This window comes from Falco biarmicus, chromosome 6, assembly GCF_023638135.1.
Source record: "Falco biarmicus isolate bFalBia1 chromosome 6, bFalBia1.pri, whole genome shotgun sequence".
Lineage (NCBI taxonomy): Eukaryota > Metazoa > Chordata > Aves > Falconiformes > Falconidae > Falco > Falco biarmicus.
The window spans coordinates 66,786,033-66,801,341 of NC_079293.1; the positions used below are offsets into that span (position 1 = coordinate 66,786,033).

General features: G+C 37.5%; 1 protein-coding gene across 3 annotated transcripts in view; it reads left to right on the forward strand.

The window, feature by feature from the left end:
• The window catches only part of PDSS2 (decaprenyl diphosphate synthase subunit 2), a 120,141-nt gene that overhangs the window by 71,411 nt on the left and 33,421 nt on the right, over positions 1–15,309 (forward strand). For all 3 annotated transcript variants that reach the window (XM_056343775.1, XM_056343776.1, XM_056343774.1), the window contains one exon: positions 4,997–5,195. In XM_056343775.1, coding sequence (XP_056199750.1) covers positions 4,997–5,195 — 199 coding nt within the window. The remainder of the gene's footprint in view (positions 1–4,996; positions 5,196–15,309) is intronic.

Sequence of the window (15,309 nt, forward strand, 5' to 3'; positions counted from 1 at the left end):
CATATATCTTATTAATTTTTTATTTGCATCTTCAGGTAAGTATTCCCCTTTTTTTCCTTTGGTTTGGATAGCTAGGTTAAGCTAGCAAGCCCTCCTTTTTTTTTTTTTTTTTTGAAAAGAAGAAAAAAAAAAAAGCCATAAAACCTAAATTGTAAAGCCACTTCTTTTTAACAATACTTACGTAATTACTGGGTAATGTCTACAGTCTGCTTCTCTAGCAGTGTAGAAAGGATCTCTAAGAAAAGGAAAAGTAATTGATGTCTCCCTCTAACACTTTCTAGTACTCACGAAATCTGTAATAAAGATGCAAAGCTATTTAAGTTTCTCATATCCTTGTCTGTGGGGCTTAAAAAACATACCTTAGGCTTGCCATCACATCTGAGCAATGCAAATGTTCTTTTAATACCTGTCCTTTGCAGAATGTCCTTTGCATCCTTTTCACTATTAAACTCCTAGCATGACAAGATTTGTCTTTATAGAGAGTGTATCTAGAGTCTTACCTTGACAGCCCAGCCCGCCTGCTCCTCATCTGTTTGCACAGCTGGATTGTCACTGGCTTTCTGGTTCTTACAATGGTTAGATACTTCTTACTGTGCAGGCTTCCTCTTGATGTTCTCTTCTTTATTGGTTCCAGCCTGCAAGTCCTGGAAAACATTGGTTTGGCTTATTGATTCTGGTGGTGTTTTTCTACTTGCTTCTCTGATTAACACTTTTTATTTTTAAACTGAACTTGAGGTAGCGATTCTTATCAGGTCTTTGTCTAGATTCTCTCATCTGCTTCCCGGAATTGATGCTTTTGCTTCCAGGCTGGGAGTATTTTTCTTTTAGTCTGTGGATTTGAAAAGGGAATTGCCATGATGGTGCTATCCAGCACAAGAAAAAAGATGTGCTGTAGGTTGTGATCACTGTTACTTCGGGGGAGGGAAGCATAGAGGAATAATAGAAATTGCACTTGTTTTACTTGTTGCAGGATCTAATTGTTTATATAACTTAATCTTGCATTTTTCTAGCATTTTTCTGCAAGCTGGTGTTTCACAGTCCTGGAGTCAATATAGCTCCAGCAGACCTTGCTGAAGAGGTTTTTTTTAATTACTTGTGAAGTTAGTGTTTCCTTTGTACTTTCCAGGATGACATTTACTGTTTGAGGAGCTCATAAGCTAAGGGATACTTCATAGCAAGCATTTTACAGAGATTTAGGTTAGGTACGCTGGTACTAAAAGTGCAGGAACAGGGAGTCAAGAGAAGAAAAACAAGAGGCCACTTTACATGCTGCACCCTTTTACCTGCCACAGGCAGGAAAAGTCTGTGAATTAAGATTTTTTTTTTTTTCCTTGAAATAAAGAGTAGAACTAAAACAAAAGAAAGCCAGGAACAAGCCTGAGGATCTTATCAAAGACTGGGGGGGGGGGGAGGAAGTAGTCACTGAAGTGTTAGATATTAATTGACTTGAAAGCATAATAAATATGTCCTGTTCCTGTAAACAGAGGTTGCAGAGTCTCCGTTCTTGGAGATGTCAAAAAGCTGCCTGGATGTGGTCCTGGGTGACTGTTTCTAGGTGGCCTGCTTGAGCAGCAGGGTTGAACCAGATGGCCTCCAGAGTTCCCTTCCAACCTCAACCATTCTGGTATTCTCTAAATTGAGGAGGGGAGGGGGGCCTGTGTTTCACAATTAACTATGCTTAAATAATGCACCTAACAGTGGATCTTGTGCCTTTTTGACTGTGACACATCGAAACTTCTTAGAAGGGTCCCCCAGGTGCTGTCCAAGCCTCTGTACCATCCTCTTTGGAAAAGCCATTCCTGCATGTGGGTTGATTTTTGGAAGGAGAGAAAGAAAAGGAGATTAGGGCACGTGTGGAGTTCAAAATTGTATCATCTGTCAAAACATGATGCCTGTAAGTGGAGCCTCTGGGGCATTTGGTGGTGGTTTGCAGGGAGTTCTTGCTTCACAGGTGAAGGCCATGAAAGTATGTTAGCATTTGGTGAAAAAGCTTTCCCAGTTCTTAGCCTGCTTCTGTTGAGGAACTTCGGGCATTTTAAAAACACTGAGTGTTTCCTCGGTACTAGCTTGCTATGTAGGTAATTCCTGCGGCAACCACTTCTTAACAAAGAAGTCTGAACATGGCTTTGGAGCGGGAACAGGATGGAAGCGGTAGGAGTTCATAATCCTGTTGCCCTGTTGTTTCTGCTTTTGTACTCTGATGTATGTTGTTGTTTTAAGTCTAGTGTTGCATAAATATTATTTTTTATTATTATTTTGGGATTAGCTGCTTTCAAATACGAAATTACTTAATCACTGAATAGTACTCCAGATCAAGAAAGCTGTATATAGTATTGCTTTAGCCATTCAATAGCAACTTAATATGTGAATTTTTTTTATTGGATGCTGGCCTTTAGAAAGAATTGTCAGGAACCCTCCTGTATCCGTAGCAGCACTGTGGGCCTCTTATTTTGCCTGGGTATTATGGAGGTTATCACAAAGGCCGTTAAGAAATCTATTGCCTGGGATTTCTGCAATAGCTTGGTTCTTGTATTTTCAGTTTGCTAGAGAGAGAGGGTGGAAGAGCAGTGTGTAAGATCAGAATTAGTTGCAGATTATCTGCCTAATACAGTTCTTGTTAGCACAAATAATATGAATAATGTTTGGAGAACAAACGGGTTGTAGAGAAAGAAATGAAAACATCCAGATCCTGAGCATTTGGAAGGCGTGACACTGATGTATTTGTGTAACCTTTTCATGAAGAGCGATGCTGAAGTCAAAGAGGGGATTTTGATTTCCTTCATTAAAAGCTTATTAAATGAAGAAATAGGACAGTCGTTGTTTTGCTTCAGTAGTTGGGGGTCACAGAGGCAAGCCTGATCTCCTCAGGATATTAATGCCTGCTTTCAGCTGGGGGAAATGAGCCATCGCTTGAGTTAGCTGCAGCTTTATGTGCTCGTCACTAGGGATCCCCATATGTCCTGGGATCTGTGGCAGTCGGAAATGGCAGAGCTCGGCAGCAGGGAGCAGAGGGCTCTCATTGCTATTCATAACAGGTAGCTCGGCTCAGTCTGCCCAGAGCAAGTCTGTTTAATGTTGATCAGCTGTCCATCTGATAAACCGAATTGATATGGACATTTCCTCCAAGGGCTGCCCTGACAATGACAGCAGGAGCATCGAGATGTCTTGTTAGTCTTTTTCTCTAAGCTTAAAATTTTATTAACCCTTTGTTAGAGCTGAGCCAAGCGTGATTACAATACTGCAGCTGTAGATTGTGCAAGTTTCTCCCTTGCCTCTTTGGAAAACAGCATCACCTTCAATTTTGTTGTCTGTATGGAGAAGGGCTAGCTGTTTTGTTTTCAGATTGTTTTTCCTGCATGGAGCAAAAATTGTGAATTATAAAGGTAGATTTTAAAACAGCTTAGTTTTTTGAGTGTGTGACAAAGTATGTTGGGAACTTCTGTTTATCCTTCCCCCCTCCCCAGCTCATCTACCTTTTGCATGCCTGCCCAGGCTGTGTGACACTCCTGGCTCTTCTCTCTTGCTAATTGGCATGGATCACTGGCCTGAAACAGTTGTTGCTGGGGCTCTTCACAGGTCAGATACGTTTAGGGCAGAGGGTTACTTTAGATTAATATCACTGGGGGCAGTTGCAACACATCTGCACTGTCCAGAGGGAACAGTGTTAATTTACTCAGTACTGTGCTGATACTGAGGAAGAATCTAACCTGAGCGTGTATCAGAAGGTATATATGTATGTGAAGGTATGGAGCAGTTTGGTTACTTAGTGTATCAGTGCTTGGCCACTTTTGAATAAGCACAGGGAGCATAGCATGCCTTCGTGCTTGCAATTAAATCTGAACTTTAGGAACCTTTCAGTCATCTGTCTAGTTGAGGGCATGCATTGGATTTTTGCTCATGTGTGAAGTCTCCATAAAACAAAGAGTGAGTCAGAAAAGATGTGAATGTGATGTGAATGTGCTGAAGATTTCGGGGGGGGATGTATCTAGGTTTGCAGCGTTAAGAGGATGCTCCAGTGTGTTGCTCTGTTCCCGCCTCTCCTTGTCCCTGCTCAGTTATTATGTGTGTTCATCGCCCTGTTGTAGTTCTGAGCTAAGGTGACATCTCTGGGCTCCTTGGAGTGACAGTCACTAACTATCAGGGGCTACAGGGTTGAATTGTGGGAGGAGGGGAGGAGAGGGTTGTGCTAATGACTCTTTTTGTGCCTTTTCCAAAAATGAAAATAAATAGAGGGCAAGCCTCTGTGGTATAACCACTGTGGCAAGCTATTCACGGGGATTTGAAACTCCTAAATTCAGAATGTAGCACACTGTGTGTTGGAATAAGAAGTAGTTTGTAAATCTATCCAAATAAAACTGGGTCTGCCCCTTTGCCAGACAGTCACCTTTGCTGCTTGTGACTAAAACAACCGGTGAAATATCATTAGTACACAGTTTTAAAATGTTCAGCTATTTCTCGTCTCCCCCCTGCACACTTCCCCCTTGGTATTATTGAACTGCAAGGTACCCTGTTATTAATTTAACTCTAATTTGAGCAGTCATTGACTGCAGCATTCTTACAGTGTTCAGATCGGCTTGCTTGCAACTCCCCTGCTGATATGTCCCTTGTTCCTTCCCATCAGTGCTTCCTGCTTGGCATTTTCTTCGCATCAGTGTCCCTCAGCCTTCTGGAAGACAAAACAGAAAAAGAAAGCACCGTGAGGACTGTATTGATTACTTAGCTTTATTTTGTGAAAGAACTCAAACAAAGGACAGTGTTCCTCCAAATGGAACCTGTGGCACCTGTGACTTACCTGGAAATATTAGTGATAGTTCTCAGAGCTTGATACCACCTGGTTGTGGCTTCTAGAAGTAGGTAGAAGAGCTACATGAGAATTCATAAAATATCTGCTTAGCACATGCAGTTGGGTTACACCAACCCACCCACCCCCCACACCACTCCCGAATCTATTTTATTAATAGCATCAAAAATAATTGTACTTTTTCTTTGCTTTCAGTCAAAGAAGTCTGGCCGAGATTACAGAATTGATCCACACTGCCTTTCTGGTGCATCGTGGCATAGTGAATATTGGTGAGCTCAAGTCCTGCGATGGCCCGCTGAAGGATATGCAATTTGGAAATAAAATGGCTGTTTTGAGTGGAGATTTTCTTCTAGCAAATGCTTGCACAAGCCTTGCACAGCTGCAGAATACCAAGGTAAAAGAAAAAAATTCTTCTACTAGCAGAGCAAGTAACTATTAGCGAATCTTCTGAAAGAGAGGCTCTTTAAAAAATCAGCAGTTATGATACGTATGTATATATGGAGCATCCTTTGAAAATCAGCATACTTACTTTGTAGCTGTAGATGGATTGACAAGCTGCTGCTGCTGTGAACATGTTTACCACAGTCCTATAGAATTACTGTGGTGAGGCCTTTAATATACATTCTGAAGCACTGTAGTAATGGATGAGTGGTTAATTTGGTGAATTTAACGTATATGCAGTGGCATCTTCGTGACATGTCAAACTGCACCACCTCTGGCAGTCTACCAGCTGAAGAAGTTTGGTTTGTTGTTTTGGTTTACCTTGTGCTTTGTGAAAGGGTTGTCTGTCTCAGGAAATTCTTGGGGGAGAAGCTTCATTGCTTTGTCTACACAGTGCTCAGGTGACTTTTTACTCTTAATAAAATACTCTTACTTTGTTGGGCATTTGGATGCCCCTGAGTATCAGGTTGCCCTATTAACATGGATCTGCTGGCTTCTAAAGGGCAGCTGCAATCTGGCTGCTCAGCCAAACTCTTTGAAACTTTACAGGGAAATGTTTTTCATGACGAACTAATTGTATATATGTATGATCTTAGAAAATTAGACTGATGGGGACCTTAGGAGATCATCTCTGTAGCTGGTTCTTCTTTTCACTAGATAGCATTAGCTACACCAAATCATTCTTGACGTGTTTGTGTAGCTTGTTCTTAGACCCTCCGATGGTAGAGACCAATTCCTGGGCATCCCTGTGACAGTTTAGTGTAACACCTAACTGTGTATGGATGAAGAGCTTAGTGTGCCATTCCAGTGGAAACAGAAAACAATTCTATTTTGCGGGGGTACTTTTTATACATCTGAAGATTGCTGCCATATTGTAATGTAAAATAAATGTTTATCATGCATGCGGTTGTCAATAATCAACGCAGTTTTAATCCTAAGCTTAAGGAGTCTATTGTTTTTAGATCCTCATGCTAAACTCCTTGTGATGGTAGTTGAGTATTTCTGTACTGCTTTGATCATGAGTGTGACAGTTTCTCTCAAAAGTGGTGTCATTTTGTAACATAGAGCAGAGATTCAGGAGAAGAGAAAATTAAATGTCATTCTGCTGGAATAGTGGGTTAAGCCATTATGGTGATAACTGCTAGTAAATATTTTTTTAAAAAAAGTTTGCAATAGTGCAAAATTTTAGTCATACCGTAACCAAAACAGGGTGCAATCGATAATTACTAATTAGTTTTGATTTGTATTTGTTCATTTTTTTTAGTACTTAGTAAGATTTTCGAGATAGATGAAAGTATTTAACCCTATATCAACTTTTTGTTTCAACATAAGAGGGAATTTTATAAAATGTAGCACTTACTACTTTGCATGTAGTACATCATTAAGTATTGCAGCAGGAATGCATGATCCCTGAAGGCTTGCCAGGAAACAAGCCTACAGTGAAATGAGGCACAAGTGCAAAGAAATACTTACTTTTTTTTTTTTTTTTAAGCAATTATTATATTGCATGTTGGAAAATTCTGCCAAAACATTTTAGCACTTTTTTCATTTTTCTGACATCTAAATACTTTCATAGCTTCTACATACGATAAGTGGGATGCTATTATGGAAACTGATTGACTTAGTAAATTATTCTTTTTCATATGTCTAACCCTACTAGCAAAGTTAGAAAAATTGAAGTACAAGCTACAGAAATCTCTTGACAGGTGCAATGATTTAAACATACTGTATTTATTCTTTTGTAAATGATGAATTTTCAAATCTGGCATCTGTTTTTCAGCAGTGTGAAATAACTTCGACTTTTTTCCTTCATAATGTTTTGTTTTCTTTGGTGTAAAAAGTAAAAATCACAGTACTGCTTTTTTGCTGGCATTTATTTGGTAGCTCAGCAAACTGGCTAATGAAATGAGTAGGATTAGATCGTACATGGTACTGACAATGGTAGGCTGTAACCTCTATAGACATGCATAGCTGTTGTATAGACTAGAATTTAAACTAAAGGGCTTTTCAGCATTAACTGAAACCACTGCTACCAAGATAATTTTAATGTGCTGTTAAACTCTTGTCTGAGCTTGTGTATGATGCATTTATCTCTGTGCTTCTCTCGGGGCTGACAATTAGATGTGAAATTCTGTAGTCATAATGAAATGCAGAGCTATTTTATAATTGCCAAGGGTAAAATTAGCAAAGTCAATTATTTTCCCTTAGGCTTTTCCCTGTAGATATTAAAAGGCTGCAAGGTAATTGCCTTAGGTAACACTTTGATTTTTAAATAACATTAAATATAGGAATTGTTGTTGTTAATTCGTTGTAATTCTCCTCTTCTCGCTACTGTAGTAGAATATAACTGTAATGACGTTAACAAGAGTCTAGGCTCAGGGTTTGATTTTGGGGGGTTTCTTTTGAACTAGTGCTCATACTTCTATGTTTGCTAAAGTTATGCAAAAAAATGGTTTGGAGGGGGGGTGGGGTGTTATTTTTTGTTGGTTTTTTTTTTAATATCTTTGAGGTACAAAAACTTTAGATTTCTTGAAATGCCAATTAGGAAACCTCCTGTAAGATAAATTTTGCTGTTGTGCTATTATAAAGTCATCCAAAATTTTGATTTTTGAACACACATGATAATTCAGGAGGAATCATTCTCATTTTCTACTTTGTGAAATTAGGAGACATTAATTATGATTACAAAGTTGGTATTGACTGAGACTTAAAATGAATTACTGAACTGCATGTTATATTTTTGTAATCATGGCAAAATTTTACATTTATTCAGATAATAAAAACTGTTTAAAGTGAACAGTAGTTTCTGCAGCTACAAAACATTAGCTTGATCAGATCACATCTATTTACAATTTTTTTGTACATTCATGTTAACTTTTGATCATCTCTATATAACTGTCCTTTTTTTTTTGTCTACTTTGTATTTTGGATGGTAGCTTTTCTTGGCCTGCTGATTGCTGTGATAAATTGTTGTGAATTGAAGATGATACAGATAAAACCTTACTTCAGATCTGCATCCTGTAGTAGATTGGACATTGTTAATCCATGCATTTTTAGAAAATAATTGAGCCCAAAGATGAGTTGGGTTGGGATTTTTTAGTAGCTGGTATATCAGCAGTGGGTTTAGGAATGGTGAGCCTTTGACAAGGAAGGATATGTTTGTTTTTTGCTCTTTAAATAACAGCACAGTAATGCCTGGTAACGTGCTGATTTATTGGATTGGGGTATGTTTATTTGGGATGATGAGGTTATTTTGATAGGTTTTCTCATTTTGAGGTTGCTGTGTTTGGATACTAGGATTGTGATACTTGTAAAAATCATTGTAAATATGTAGATGTGGGAAGAGATGGAAAAGTAAATGATGTTTGCCTAACAAAATAAGATGGCTCCCAACTATCTTGTGGGATATATGACCATGTGCAGTTTTAAATAAATATGTGAATAAATTATTAAGAAGTGTGAAAGAATATGTTTAATGGTTTGTTCATTGTTGGCATCTGAAGGTAGCACATCTTTAACGTTTGTCTCCTGCTTTGCCTAGCTAGGGATATGGGGATGAAGCTGCTAACAGCAAGTTTTATTGCATGAAGGTCCTTCTTTGACTGTGGTAGCAAAACCTGATATTTTTGTCTATGATTTCTGCATAAGTAACCTTCACTTGTAATGTTTTTAGGGGGGCGTTCAGATGCAAACAGCAAAAGTAACAAGCATTAATTGGCATTTTTTTCACCTGGCAGCCAGATGGACATTTTAACACATGATGATATTGACCATGATGATACCATCTAATGTGCTTTTTCCAGGGTATATCACAGACAAGTTGGAAGAAACTTGTTGCATCATTAAAGGTGGAGTTTCCTAGAGTATCTGAATCATCAGTTGTCTTATGAAGCTATGGAGAGGGTGCATAAAAGATGTAATTATGACCAGTAATGTGCTGATGACTAAAGAAAATGATAAAATAATATATAAATGCATTGCTTGCAACTCAATATACTGATAGGGAGGCATTCCTTTGTATTTAAAAACAAAAATTCCACAAACCAACCAACTAAAACCAAACTGCCAAAACCCAACATATCCAAAACAAAAAATACCACACACACCCACACCCCAAAAGCAAGAAAAAAAGAAGAAAAAGAAAAAAAAAAAAAAAAGAAAAAAGAAAGGCCTAGCTGAAAAACCTGAAATACATGTAATGGTTATATTCTCTGTAGTTCTTACTGGAATCTTAAGAATGACTTGTTTTTTCCTACTGTAACTTGGTGAACTCGTTCAAATGATTAAACTGTTCACATAAGGACTTAAAAATCTTCAGCCTGAAAGCTTGGAATTGAATTTAAGAATGTTGTCTGTCAATGCAGAGCTTTGCCAGAAGACCGTATTATAGAGCATTGTTTTATTAAGCATTATTTGTTTATAAATAAACAGTAGCACAGATGTAGTACTTGTATAGTAGATGCATTTCCTTATGTTAAGTTTATGTATTCCTAAAGGCATAAATGTGGTGTTTACAAAATAGGCCTTGTGTTTGCATAAACATCAACAAGTTACTGCAACAATCTGAATATACATTGTGCTTCATAAAAGAACTGCTTATCTTGAACTATGATTTCTACTTCTGTAGCATCAGTTGTGTTCCTCGTGGGGAAGGCTTAGTTTTGAACTTGAGCAACTTGGTTCCTTGCTGATCAGTGAAAGGTATGGAGAGTATCCGCTTTCTGGAATTATGCCAGTTGCTCTTTCGATGTAAATTGACATTTTTGAGAACTGACAAATAAGTTAGCTAGAATCTTCAATTTATTATATGTTGTCTAAGAAAGGTAGTACTTGTATCAAGATTTTTATTTCCTTGAACGACGTCAAGAGAAGAACATAAACTTTTCAAATAATAATTAAGTATTAAAACAGTGAAAAATCAGGGATTGGCTAAATAAATGATTGCTAGGATCAGTGGCAGTTTTCTGGTCCTCTCTCCAGAACTCTTTATCCTAAAGAACGCGAGGAGTGCATACCATCAAGAATCCTGTAAGAAATACCCTTTCTAGAAGGAAGTGTCCTGTTGCCAATGTAATGGCAGCCATTAGCAGCCACTGACTTGTCATAGGTCCAAATTACTGTCCCTCAGAAATGTGCTTTTCATGTTGTTTGAAGTGAGTAGAAGATACTTCTTGGTAAATGTAGTTGTGAGATGAATTATTTTCAGAGCAGTGAAAAGTATTTTGAAAAAGCTATTATTCATTGTTTTCTCTGGTGGAAAATGTTAACTATAAATACCCGTGAAGTATATTTACATTATATTTTACATAAAATAAGACCCTTACTCTGAATTTTCCTACTGATCTGAGATTCAGCTGTATTGCTCAAAGAAGGCAGGATGAAAAAAATCGTGGAGAAAAGGTGAGAACTAGAAGAAACGTGTTTGCTCCCAGTTACAGTGTTGATATAGAAAATATTTATTCTTAGCAAATAGTTATTCTTAACTCTTCACTTCTGCTCACATATGTACTACTTTTTTTTTCCCCAATACAAGCTGCCCTTAATAGATGAGTACCTTTAAAATGATCAGCTCATAATGCAGCTAGGTTACACTGAAGCATGAATTTGGTAAGAAGCAGAGATGAGAGTAGATTGAGGCCCAGGTTATGAACCTTGATAGAGAAACTGAGTTCTTGAGAGGAAAAAAAAAAATAAGAAAAACAACATTTTTTTTTTCTTTTCCAAAGTATGCTATCATGTCTATCTCTCTGTACCTTTCCCTGAGGTACTGTTTGACAGTGACTACTGGACTAGATAGGGTATAGAATAATATGTACATTGCTGAGTATTTTTATTCTAATTCAGTGTTTTAGAGTGCCACAGGGGCGTGTCTCAGAACCAGACACTAGTAAAAAACATAGATAAGTTTAAAGAGCTCTGAACTGATTTATGGAAAAGTATGCCTAAGAATCTCTGTTTTATCTAGGTAATGGAGGAGAAGAAAACCAAGGAAGAAATGTAATGTTTTGGAACTCTTAACCTAGTACGAGATGACGTAAGACAATGTAGCCATCATGATTGCATTATTACAGAATAAAGTTCTTTGAGCAGCCCTAAATAAGCAGTTCTGTATTGAGATACCTGCTCAAAATTGGCAACATAGCATAGATTTTATTGGAAAATGCAAACACACTTCCAGGACTGAGAAATACATCATTATGATTTGTACCTAATTATGAATCAATTCTTAAGAAAAATGTTTCTTGTTTTATTAATTATTTTCATGATGCACCAAAATTTACTAATTTGCATCCAATTCTGAGAGGTAGATCTGGTTTTAGTTTACCTTGAAGTAAAACATAAATGCGATTGTAATTCAAACAAACTTTAATGGACATGTATTGGTTTTTTCTGTCCAGTGTTTCAAACACTGGATTTTTTGTTAAGATTTCTTTAGTAAAGTTTTGTTGACAGTCGTGTGAAGTTCCTTTGAGAGCAAAAAGGCACTCTTTATAATAGTTGATGAAAGTATGTAAGCATTAGGGGGGGAAAAATCCTGTATGTTAGAGAGAAAATATGAAAATCTATTGGAATCAGTACTTGAGAATCAAATTTTTTCCCATATCACTGCCTTAAAACTTTTGTCAAGCATTTCTGCTGTCATTAGAGGTAACAGTTCTTGTGATGATGATGATAAAATTGTAGAATTATGCTAGTGAATCTCCTAATTACTGCATTATGCTCTTCCCATTGCCCCTTTCTGTGCTGGTGTCAGAGGAACAGTTCCTTAGCAAGTGCATCATTTGCCTTTGTTTTCAAGGAGTAACTTTATATTCTCTAAAATAACACCTGAGCAAGTGAAGCATTCAGTTTTCTGAATCTTTTACAGATTTTTTTTTTTTCTATTTGACTTTTGCGATTTGTAACTGGTAATATAATTGTAAAATTTCATTACCTTAATGGCTGCAGTTATATGTTTGAAAAGTAATCTTTGGGAGAAGTTAAATTAGAGGATTAGGTGACACAGCTTTATGAACTTATTAAATTGAAATTCTAAAAGTTAGACTTAATCTGTAATTGTGGTAATATGTTAGAAACAGGCTCCTTTTTGATCTGTAAGAGTTCTGTTGCGTTGCGGTGATTGTCAGTTTTGAGATTATAACCGTTTAACTTTGCTTTGATTCCTAATCAGTGTATTCCTCAAATAGGACTATCCTTTACCTTAGTGGCCTTTTGCACCTGTACTTTTTTTAAAGCTAATGCTTATGTTAAACTTCCCCAAAGCTAGACTCCACTGGGTTAGTATAGGTCTGTATTGAAAGAGTTTATTTTTTTTGTGGTTCTTGGCTATAGTGCTACTAGGTGTTTAGATTTCAGTCTTTTTTTTCTGTCCTCCCATTTCTGCATGAAAAAAGTTTTTTTAAAAAGGAGGAAGAAAAGAAAAAAGTTATTTCTGCCACTTTCCTTATGGACATGTATGACTTAAAACCACTGCAGTGCCTTGTAGCAGAATGACTGCTGCAGAACATGGAAGGACTGAGACTGAGACAGATACCAAAATACATAGTCATAGGTATCACTGTGAATCAAGTCTGAGATTGAAGCTTTTTCCCAAAAATACACTGCAAGAATATTTTGAAAGCATCAAGGCGTGGCGCTGGTGAGAACAGAATTGTGTTTTAGATGCTGCCTCAATGCTGCATTGCCTGAGCAAGTAACAGTCTCGGGAAAAAGTTATCTACTCAGTTCTGATGTATTTTCAATAGACTGCTAAGGATTTTCATACGGATTTGCACAAAGTCTGCTTAATGTTCTTGCCTCTGTATCGTCTCAGTAACAACTTCCCCAACTAGCATCTGAATACACCTTCCTCATAGCAGCAACTGGACACATCTTTCTGCTTTGGTCTGCCTAGCAGACCAAAGTCAATGTTTACTGCTTGAGTTTCTGAATTGAATGCCTGTCATTATTCCACATAAATATTGTCCTTCTCAGAGGTAGACACACAGCTACTTCTAACATGTGGTTAAGTAGTTCTTTTTCTGATATAACTAGTTTGTCTCTTTCTAATTAACAAGATAGTCTGGAAAACTCTAATATGTGTCTGTACATGAGAGAGGGCTTTTCAGAGATGTCTGTTGAGCATCAGTGAAGAAGTGAAAATAAATTTGAAGGAATTGAAGGAAAAGCTTATTTTGTTGAGAGGAAGGACAAAGGTCATTCAAGATCTCAAGATAATCACTATACCTGGGAAATGTGTCCTGGATAGTTGGGGTAGCAGCGTCTGTCCCTCTGTTATTTGTTCCCTTAATGTATGACGCTGAATTGGCACTTGTGTGGTGCTGAGGACACATGGCTTAGGAGTCAAAAGTATTTGCAGGCTTTGAGATACATACGTGCATATTGTGTGTGTGTGTGTGTATATATATATATATATATATAAAAACAGTTTCATTGAATGTTAAGGCAAAATTATGGAAGAAGGGTTCTTATTATATTTTTTTTAAAGGCAAACCCCCTCACTTTTCAAAGAAGAAATTGCCTTTCAAAGAGTTGAGGCAAACCTTAAAAAGTAGCTATATTTGGTATTTCCTTAAGTGTTAACAAGAAACTGTATCCAAGATGTTGATCACTGCCAGAAATTGTAGGAAATAGATACTCAAAAGACAACAGAATTTATTCTAAGAAATTGAAATAATGAAAACTTGTGGGTATGTGATGTTTTATTCTCCATGAGATTCACACTGTGAGAAAGGACTCTAAAGAGCCAGCAGTTTGCTGCTTCGTTCGCCGCTTACTTAGAATAGGTATTGGCACTGTCCGGGTTTCTTAAAAGCAGAGATGTTCATTACAGCTCTTTCTTTCGCAGCCATGAATAATCATCATGGGGGATTTCGTTGCTAAATAGCTTTAGCTCATACGCACATTATAAAATGAAAATGAATTTTCATAAGGTTGTGGAAGGTGATGTCCTCCATAAGTGATATTTGCGATGCCAGCTTCATTCTTTTTATAGCTGAAGCAGTGGAAGATCACAAGTTCTGTTTTCTTGGCTTTATTTAAAGTCTGTTTCTTAAACATAATAAGAGTCATATTGAGAGTGGTAGTAGAATAAAAAGCAATCAAATCTGTTTCTGGTGAAACCCTGTCTTAACAATATTATCTCAAATAGACTTTTTCTTTTCTTTTTTTTTAATTTTTTCATGAGTGAGGACTTAATACATGTTAACATCCATCTTTGGGTGGGTGGGATCTCAGGACATACTTGGTTCTAGAGGTGGACTTTCATGCCAATGTGGTCAATAAACAGTTTTGCAGAAGGACTGGAGGTCACAGTGGTTAGTATATAGCCAGCTGTCCACCTGAAGTACAACTTCAACAGAGAATACACTATTAAAAAGTGAAAATAGATTTTTATGATGATTCAGTTGCAATTCAAAGCTGTCAACAATAGTGATCAGAATCTAAGGTTTGTCTGCCTGGCCTTTTCTTAGTCTCCCAAGAACTTAACTATTCGTAAAAGGGAAATCTGTTCCCAGTACAATCAGTAAACTTTTCCCTAAGAGAGTACAAAAGCACCAGCTTTGTAGCCTTGGTTTTATTATTTCAAAGACAAGAAACATTGTTATTACTGGTGCTGTAGATGTGAGTATGCAAAATCGCTGTGGTCGTCCTCCTCTACCAGCTGCTGGTATCACGGAATGGTTGAGGTTGGAGGGGACCTCTTGAGATCATCTAGTCCAAACCTCCCGTTCAAGCAGGGTCAGCTAGAGCAGGTTGCCCAGGACCGTGTCCAGATGGCTTTTAAATATCTCCACAGATGGAGACCTTACAACCCCTTTGGGCAACCTGTTCCGCTGTTAGATACCCTCACAGTAAAGTGTTTTCATGTGTCCAGATGGAATCTCATGTTTTAGTTTGTGCCTATTGCCTCATCCTGTCAGTGGTCACTGCTGAGAAGAATTTGGCTCCTTCTTCTTCATTCCTTCCCAGCAGGTGTTTATACACATTGTGCTGCTAGGAGAGGGTAAAATATGTGTCTTGTAAATCAGGTGATAGATAATGTATTCTCCCCGCTTTTTGCACTG